The 9,872-nt window shown below is 41.8% G+C and overlaps 1 protein-coding gene across 4 annotated transcripts in view; it reads left to right on the top strand.

Moving 5' to 3' along the window:
• ABLIM1 (actin binding LIM protein 1) overlaps positions 1 to 9,872 on the top strand; it is a 311,835-nt gene that overhangs the window by 270,916 nt on the left and 31,047 nt on the right. For all 4 annotated transcript variants that reach the window (XM_024755953.1, XM_024755952.1, XM_024755954.1 and 1 more), the window contains 2 exons: positions 7,350 to 7,427; positions 8,435 to 8,590. In XM_024755953.1, the coding sequence (XP_024611721.1) occupies positions 7,350 to 7,427; positions 8,435 to 8,590 (234 nt within the window). The remainder of the gene's footprint in view (positions 1 to 7,349; positions 7,428 to 8,434; positions 8,591 to 9,872) is intronic.

Here is a 9,872-nt window from a genome sequence, read left to right as displayed (position 1 = left end):
GGTCTGTCTTTAAAAAGCCTTCTCTCTTCCTATCCTGTTGTTCAAAAGGGACATCTGATTCCCATTATTCAGCATTAAATATCAGTGAGGTCAACTGTAGCCCCATCACAGAAAGGTGTCAACAGCTTGGGACCCGGCAGAGAGAACAGGCTGTTTGACAAGGTCTTGCTTCACCCGTTGGCCATTGAGGAACAGCTCACGAGAACGTTCGAGAAGCCTGAAAACGCCAAAGCAATTCTCAAGCCACCCAGATATTTTGATCTTTTAAATATTGTGGCCTAAACAGCCGCTCGTTTCACCAGATAATATCAAGCAGCTTTAGTTGTTAGGTGAACTGTACACCTTGCAGGGACATTCAACATTCCACGCCCCTGAAATAAGCCTGGTTTTATTGTGGAGGAAAGTCATTTTATTATTTATATTCTGAAATCTCCCCATCTTTCCTCTTGCTGAATTATAGGTAAAGAAAATGGTGAAAATAGAATCACCTAAGAAAAACATATTTTGGTTTTGCTTACGTGGAAGAGTTTTATAGGAATAGCAGATTTTGTCTATAAGTAAAAGTTGGTACTGAGCATTTATAATTCCTGTTGTAATGCATTATAAACAAAGCACACGATATTCCCAGGACCAAGTCTGTAATATTCTGGAATGGATCACTTGCTTACATTCTAAAAAGGGGCTTCTGTATTGTGCCTTTGGAGGCTGAAGTATGAATGGCTGCCTTCCAAAATGGGCGTGAGTGTTTTTCTTCTGAAACTAACATTCACTATATTATAACGTATGCACTTGCAAACCCATAATATACCCAACAAATACCATGTGTATATTTCTACAAAGGAACTAATTAGAGGCTTTAAGTATGTCTAGAACAAGGAAATAATGCTGTTATTGTTTTATTAATGTTGCTACCATACATACCACTTTGTTCCCAGCTTTCACTCTGAAAGTTTTATTCTTTTTGGTGTGTCTTTACAATGCATCAGAATGTATGGGTGTTAAGATTTATCCTGCAAAGACAGTGGGGACTCTTGGCCATAGTAAAGGCTGATGGCCGTTGTGCACCTGGCTCTAGAGAAGGAGATGTGTGCCCGTGAGTCCCTCCTGCTTCCTCATGAGCAAATTTCTTTTTCCAAAAGGAGTTCCTGGGAATTCCCTGGTGGTCCAGTGGTTAGGACTCTGTGCTTTTACTGTCTAGGGTGTGGGTTCAGTCCCTGGTCGGGGAACTAAGATCCCACAAGCCATGCAGCACAGCCAAAAATAAAACAACAAACAAACAAAAACGGAAAAAGAACCAAAAGGAGTTCCTTTTTTGACTTAGCAGTGAACATTCAGTATATGCAGATTTTAAAAAATATTCCTTCTTCTGCAGCTGTTATCACCACCTTGTCTGGTGAACTTCAGCAAAAACCCAAGGCAGGTACTGTCAGCCTTAGCAGCACTTTGTATAAGGTGTTAATCACCTTATATCGGTAGTTGTCCCGTAGGTGTTCGTATGATCTCTCCGATCTGGGTGCCAGTTGCCTGTAGCTCTCTCCCTTCTTAGAGCATGGCTTTGGATGAATGCAGATTAGATGAACGTAGTTGTTGCACCCCTGCTTCTGCTGAATGGGGGGAGGGCAGGGGCAGCAGAGGGCTCTCCAGCTCTCCCCTTCTAAGAAGGGACCAAGTGTGCATGGTGGCCCGTGACTGGAAATAATCGGAAAATGTCACTTCTCTGGTTAATCTCCTGGCAAAGCTCTGGTAAGTGTTTTTTAATGGTGAACATTTGAAGGAGGTTGAGAGCTGGGGTGGAAGCATAAAATGGTCTCTTCAATGTAATTTTCATTCTGTGACTGTGCCTCCTGCAGGGTAGAACAGGTGGACAAAGTGAAGGCGTAAGGGAAAATATCAAGTGAAAGGTAGTTAGAGGGTTTTTTTTAAACGTTTCATACAGAAAACAAAAAGACTTGCATTTTCAAGCACCTGCTATTCGTGATCAAATGCCATTTTTTTTCTCTTTACTGTTGAAATGAACTACTAGTCAGGTGAGACCTCTCTTTGTTGATTTATTTTTTTCCTTTGAGGAAAATAAAAAGCCTTTTTGAAATCAAAAGTAAGTATGTGAACGTGTGCTGGAGAAATAAATGTTAGATTTAGACCCCTTCCTCATGAGCGATTGAGTGAGGACAGCCACATACAACTACAAGGTTCTTTCTGAAGGATCCTTGCCTCTTGTTACCAAAATAAGGATTAAATGATTTGCCTGATCTTGTTGGCAAAATACATTGAAAGATCACAGCCAGTCTATAATCCTTCCTATATCTACCTTGCTTTTTCCACCCTTCCCTCTACCTTTTTATTTTCCTCCAAAGATGGCATCAAAAGAAAGAAGTGAACTTTTCCAACTGTGCTTTCAAGTTCTTTTTTTCTGTTAAGGCATGAAGGAAAAAGTGATTAAAGGAGAGTAAGTAAATTGCATCTGCTTTAACAGCTTAACCACAGATCCTTGTTGCTTTTTCTCTGTAGAACAGAAGTGGGCATACCTTTGGGGATACAAATTTGAAATTATCTTCATTTATAATATTGGCAAGAGGGTATCCATCATAGCTCTCATAGGGAATTCCAGAAACAAAGGCTGTTGGCCCATTTGGGTGCTTGATTTAATTTGATGAATCACTATTGTTAACTTGGATATCTGAATAGGTTAAAATAGTAATTTAGGTTAAATAATTGCACATAAGAACCATGTGGAAATATGGATCATCTGTAACTTTGTTACAGTTCAAAGAGGTGACACTAGAATTAAGTTAATGATAAAGAAGAAACTGTCAGTGGGATTTGAAAGAGGGAAAACGTCAGTAAGTTGTTGCTTTTGAGGTTAAGATGAGTTTTAATTTGACTGTGGATATGAGCAGCTGTGTTGGAAGACAGCTCTGTGCCTTTTGAAGATGAAGGCCGTCAGAGACCTTCAGCAAGTTATGTATTAATTAGAGGGAAAATACAGCTAGAAGAAGAAAAGGGATGCATTATTGATAAACAAGACGTTCATTTAAAATTCAGCATGTTTCTCTTTTTCTTATTCTAAAATACATCTCTCAAATTACACTGGCATTTAGGTCTTAACATTTGGATTTCTTTTGTCGTATGATGTAATATTAATATTTGGCTTTTTTTAATTAACACTTTAAAACACATTAAAATGGAACATGCTTACAAGTCTAGATGTTTAGAATTGAAAGGTAAAATTCTAAATATTTAAGATTCAAACTCCAAAATCAATAGTCCAGCTTTTAAAAGTAATTTTATGATCTTCATAAGGGAGAGCTCTAACCTCTGCTGGTTGAATAAATACACTTTGGGAGCCATTAGGGAGTGTGGCAAAAAGCGGGCATCCCTGTGTACCATTTAAGCTTGGAGCACAGTTCAAGAGGCAGCGAACCAGGAACTATAGTGGCAGGTCAGACAGGCCTGTGCAACTCGTTGCCATCTGTCATGGAAGGGCATTAGTAACTACAGCCAAGACGTAAGCAGGAAGTCATCTTGGAAGGATATAGATTCACTCCATGGAGTTCTCAAGAAAGGGAAGGACATTTGTCAGCTCCAGGTGGGGCTGCTGCCCCGCCATGTGCTGAGATAGTTAACATACGTGAGTTCCAGGGTATGGGAATGCCTCCATGGGTGGTAGGAAAGTCTGGTCTGTGGAGCTCACATCTGAAAGGACTGTCCTATCGTGAGGGGCAAAACAGGCAGTGCTGCCTTTCACTATTTGAGATGAACTGGCTGAGAACTCCAGTCTAACGTCAAGTGTCTGGAAAATGCTGGGTCTTTGCCATGTGCTGGGCAAGGTGCTTGAAGCTTTATATGTCTTGTCTCATTTATCCCTAGGAACTAGGGGTTGTAAGTACCCTCTCCTCCATTCTGTAAGTAGAGAAGTTGAAGCTCAAGGAAGTTCAAAGAAAAAAAAAAAAAAGAGAGAGAAAGGAAAGAGACACTCATGTAATGTCACACAACTAGGAGAGCCAGTGTGTGAGCCAAGGTATTTGACTCCAAAACCAGCCTTTTAACCCCACTAGATTATACTCTACAGAAGTGTGTTTTATCCCATTATTTCATTTTAAACAGGAAAATAAAGACCATTGTAAGAAAATAGGCAAGCAAGAATAACCCACAAACAAGATGCCTACGGAAGTAAAGCTTACGGTAAGGTTAGGAGGTCAGGAGGAAGCAAAAGCAAACGGTGGCAAATGCAGTGAAAGAAAGAGCAGATTCTGAACCTCCGAGAGATACTGTAAGCGTTTCTCCAATACTCTAAGTAGCCTGAAGATGCACGGGGCAGAGTGAGCTCTCTAACGAGAGCCAGAGCGGTAGTGGATTCGGTGAACATCGGCTTGACTTCGCAAACTGACTATGAAAATCTAAAATCTTTATTTTGGAGTCAGAGAATCCAGGACAGTTGTATGCAAATCGGAGGTGATTGTGATCTGAACACCTCTGAAGAATCAGATGGGACTTGACAAGAATTCAGATTGTCGGATAACTTAAAACCTTTAGCCCTACAATATTAACAGGGTAAAATGCTTCAGAGAAAGCCTGTGCCACTCACAGAATACTCTATCCAGTGAAGAAGGGAAGGAGAGAGACTGAGCTGGGACAGGTTGCTTCAGCCAAGAGACCTTTTCCTTCCACGAAGTTCTCCATCCCTGGAAGGGAGCACCCAGGGCCCTTTTCTGACCTGTGCTCACCTTCCTCCCCAGCTACGTTCCTATCAGCTTGCACAGTATGCCAGAGAACAAAACACTTCAGAGCCATCCCCAGGTGCATCATTACGGGAAAGACAGAAAGGATCCCTGGCCCACATTTGACAAAAATTAGGATGAGTAACATGGGAGAGGCCCCAAAGCTCGGTATGCACTTTAGCTATTCACGCAGTGTCCTCACTGCTTTTAATGAAAACAGACCTTGTTGTTGTCATAGCAACACCAGCAACCGAAGATGTCGGACTGTCCTAGGGTGCACCCTCTCCCACCCCACCCTAACACCGAGCTATTGCAGGCTTCTTAGAAGCTTGTAGGTGGCAGCAAAAACATTTTCAGCTAGCAGGCACTCTTTTCTGCAAGTTCATCTCAATATTTTTCTTTTACTTTCACCTCATTCGTCCCAAAGCCATGTTGATGAGAAATAAACGGCCACACACGCCTTACGACATGGGCAGAAAATTTAGCGCAGGGATTAAGAGCTTGGGCTCTGTCTCTGAAGTGTCTGGTTTCAAATCCTGACACTTGCCTACCTGTGTGTGACTTTTCACTCATCTATAAAATAATGATGTTAGCGGTACCTACTTCCTGGGGTTATTGAGAAGATTAAGTGAGCGCATGCCTGGGGAGTGCTTAGCACAGGGCCTGCTACATAGTAAGTGGGCAATAAATGTTTGCTGCTATTAATATTCTTATGTTGTTACATAAGAGGTTTCATTTTTATATTGAGTTTGGCAAATGTTAGATTCTGGCCACTTGAAGCTGAAGGATGGCCTGTAGTTAATGATTATCCCACAGAGATGGTTATTGGCTCAGCTTTCTGAAGGGGTGGCATCTCTTTTTAAAGGAGGGCTGCACTTTGGTGGTGTCACTTCTATATTTTGATTGGGAAATGGGTCCAGGAGTTGGGCTTTTTGAGTAGTGTTATTATGTGAATCCTTTCTTTTTCATTATACTCAGATTTGAGGATTTTCTCATATTGACATATGCCTGTGATGGGAAAATTGTCACTTGAGGAGGAAAGGGCTTGTATGAGGCACGTCTGGGGGGCGGGCAGGGATGGAAGTGTCAAGCCCGGCACACCTCCACTGTACCCCGTGTGCTTTCTCCTACCCCCTCCACCCTCCTGTCTCAGAGATACCAGGGACACTGGCGAGAGCAACGGACCCCAGCCCTCTCGTGAATTCTTACTGTCACTGCCTGCTTCTGGTTGGCCAGGCGGGTTTGCTTTCCTTGTTTCAGATGTGAGTTCCATAGTGATGCAACATCCTTGTTTTTAGGAGGGTTTTTTTTGACTCAGTTAGACTCATATTTGAGGTACCAAATATCAGTAGAAACAGTACCAAAGAGGGAAAGTCCTATTCCTAACGTAGCTCTATAAATTGTCCTCTCCAAGAACTAGCTGCGTGGAGGGGAGCAAATCTTCCAAGACCAGGCCTTTGGGTTTCTTTGCACAGCTTTCCAGAACATACCAAGCAGAGGTGGGGGGCAGTTAATCTCAGCTCATGCCTTTTCTTCTTGCTCCCATCTCACTCTCAGGGTTCTCCAGCCTTTATTACAAAGTCTACTTTCTTATACCTTCCCCAGCAGCCGACCACTAACCTTACCTCAGTGACCTTCCATATGGTAAGGCTCAAAACACACAACTGACATGAGTCAAGTATCCACAAACTGAGTATTTGTTTACAAATAATAAATTCTAGCTCATTCCCGCAACAAATATTTATGACTTCTCTGTGCCTGTGTAAAACATCGGGCACATACAGTGGTGAGAAAATAAACCCTCTGAGGGCAGAGGTCATAACTAAAGGTAGTGAGGGAGATTAACGCAATGATGAAACCAGCAAATACAGAATTATACATTTTATTCATGAAGAAAAAAAAACAAGAATGATACTGTGAGAGAAAATAACAAGGTCACCAACTCTGGAGTGAAAGATCAGGGAAGGCTTCTTTGAGGAGGTGATATTTAAGCCAAGACTGAAGGAGGAAAAAAAATCAACCAAGTAAAATTGGGGATCAGAGCATTTGGGGCAGAGGGAGCAGCAACGATAAGGACCCTGAGGCAGTGACATGTACCATGTTCTATGAGTGACAGTGGGTAGTGAGTGATGGGAAGGAAGGCAGGGACAAAATCCCGAGGCCCTGGGAGCTGTGATTTCATTCTGTGTGGACCCTGAAGCCAAAAGCAGGATAGTGACAATCCAAATTGTATTCTTCAGAGATCTCTCTGGCCACTGGGTGCCAAGTGGATTTGAAGAGGGAGAGAATGAAGGCAGGAAACCCAGAGGAGAGGCCATTGCAGGAGTCCAGACCAGCAGAGGTGGTGACTGGGGCCGGGATTGTGGCCATGGAGACGGAATGTGCTTGAACGTGTCCCCTTGTACGGGACAAGGAGAAAAAGAAAAGCCCCGAAATGCATTTTCAAGGCTGATTGTACAACTAGTTCTCATTTGCCTTTCTTTCTATGTTCTATTTTCCCATATTCAGAAAAGTTACACCTCTTTCTCATTTTAACCAGCTTAGTCTTTAGGAAAGTTGTAGGGACTTTTAGACCAGTCTTGATTCTGAAGCCATGGTCTGAGATCTTACAAGTCACTCTTTATTTTACAGCCTACCAGGACTTCTTCCGAGAGCATTTATTCTAGACCAGGCTCCAGTATCCCTGGGTCCCCAGGTCATACTATCTATGTAAGTATCTACTTCTGGAAGAGACACTTCCGGACCAGGGGTGGTAGCAGCTGGTAAGCATGGACTGGATAATCCAAAAGTGAATAATTCAAAATGATTTTTATTTCTGTTAGGAGATCCAGTTTTCTTTCTTATAGATCAGCCACCTCAATCCCATTTTCCTCCACGTGATCAAGTGTTCATGTGAATGTGACCATCGGTACAGAGTGAACGAGTAGATGACCTGTACAGTGCAGTGATACGATGCAGGACTTAAAAAATTGTTGTACCTAACTTGCATATAGATATTTGGAGATTAATTATACATTTTACAATGCTGATACTGAGTGTCTTTAAATTCTGCCACAGAGGTCTTTAAATATTTAGTTTATTAAATATTCAGTTCTTGTTTTAGCCATCTGGGAGGATTTTTTTGGCCATCTGTTTGAGCTTTTCCTTCTCTGTAATAAATGTAGGAAATTATCCTAAATAGGCTTCTCTACTTGATGAATTCTACATAGACTTCTTCCTAAGCTTTTGGTGACTTTTTTGAAAATGTGATTAATATTGGTATATATTGGTATAAATCAAAGTATAGTTGATTTACAGTGTTGTGTTCATTTCTACTGTACAGTAAAGTAATTCAGTTATACATATATATACATTCTTTTTCATATTCTTTGCCATTATGGTTTATCACAGGATATTGAATATAGTTTCCTGTGCTGTACAGTAGGACCTTGTTGTTTATTCATTTTGTGTATAACAGTTTGCATCTGCTAATCCCAAACTCCCAATTCTTCCCACCCCCTACTGCCCTCCTCCTAGGCAGCCACAGGTCTGTTCTCTATGTCTGCGAGTATTAAACAGACAACTTTATAAAGAGTATGACCATGTTAAGCAAAGTGTTTTGGGTTTTGTTTATTTTTAAGGTTTTCACTTTTTAAGCAAGACATGAGATGCGCTAACCATAGTTCCCCGAAGATGAGATGGCAAAGTGATTTTTTCTTTCTGTTTAACTTTGGCAGGCAAAAGTGGACAATGAAATCCTGGATTACAAGGATTTAGCAGCCATTCCCAAGGTCAAGGCAATTTATGACATTGAACGTCCAGATCTTATTACCTATGAGCCTTTCTACTCTTCGGGCTATGATGACAAACAGGAGAGGCAGAGCCTGGGAGAGGTAATAAATTCCCAGAAGTTGTGAGTGGTACAACTTATTTCTCTTTGGCACATGTATAAAAACTGCTGACTGGAATCAAAATAAATCAGAGGGTCCTTTTGGTTGCCCCCTGTTTGCAGGCTTCTGTACCAGGTGATTTGAGGTAGTCAAAAACCTATCACACCTTCCCTGCCCTTGGAGAGGTATGGAGAGGTAGGGAAGCAGACCAACCACAGAAATCGGCAGTGCAGGATGAGTAAGCATCAGTACCAGGTTGTAGGATAGCAGAGCCGGCGTGCTGGGAAGGAAGCCGAAGTTGTCAGGGGAGACTCTGTGAGCTGGGCAGAGGGAATAAGGGAGGGAGAGTCCTCGGTGCAGGGGGGGGATGGGATGGGGAATGGGGTCTTGGTTTGGGGGCAAGCTGAAGTACATTCATGGGGATCATGAGGGAGATCACAGCCCCTAAATTTTGACAGCTGCAGTTTTTAGCATCATAAGGTACAATATGCAAGAAAAGACAAAGTAGAGAGAATTGGGCCACGGTACAGGACCGTGGTATGAGCTGGGCTTCTGGAACCAAGTTACCTGGGCTCAACCTAGGAAGTCCACATGCTGGTTGTGTGACTTTGACCATGAGACACCCATTCTGATCCTAGTTTTTTTGTCTGTAAAACAGATAATGACAGAATCTGCCTCATGGGGCGTTAGTGAGGATAAAACAAGCTATCTATTAAAGATTAATTATCTATATATCTAGATAATTTATCATCTATTAAAGCTAATCTACATTAACTAATTATTAAAGCAATTAGCAGAGAGCCAGACTCGTGGTAAATGTTCAGAAAATGGCAGCTACTACTGTTGTCTTTACCTGTCTTCTTGGGGCTTATTAATACTCTCCCAACATTAATGGTCCACAGGCTGGAGCTCAGCCTCAGCCCCTGGTGAGTGTCCCCTCTCTGTCCCCTAGGCCTCATGGGCTCTGGTCTGTTTCCCCTGGCCTATTCAACTCACTCTAAATTTTTCCCCTTTTGTTTTTTAAATTGGAATCATCTACAGACTGATTTGAGTCCACTCAGAGAGGTGTTTCCCAAGTAGTGGACCAAAATCAGTCATTCAACCAAGGCTAAAACCAATAATCTGTAACATCACAGTGCTTTAAGATCTTAGATGAAGAAAGTTCGTGAAAACGTGGCAATTCTGTTTAATTTATTCTCAATAATGTATGTATAATATTTATTGTTTCATAATCATGTCTGTATTTTTAATTACACACACACACACACACACACACACACACACA

The sequence above is a fragment of the Neophocaena asiaeorientalis genome, unplaced genomic scaffold (assembly GCF_003031525.2).
Source record: "Neophocaena asiaeorientalis asiaeorientalis breed wild unplaced genomic scaffold, Neophocaena_asiaeorientalis_V1.1 scaffold85, whole genome shotgun sequence".
In the NCBI taxonomy this organism is placed as follows: Eukaryota; Metazoa; Chordata; class Mammalia; order Artiodactyla; family Phocoenidae; genus Neophocaena; species Neophocaena asiaeorientalis.
Note: the sequence above shows the minus strand (reverse complement) of the source record. Positions and strands in the feature narration are given on the sequence as shown.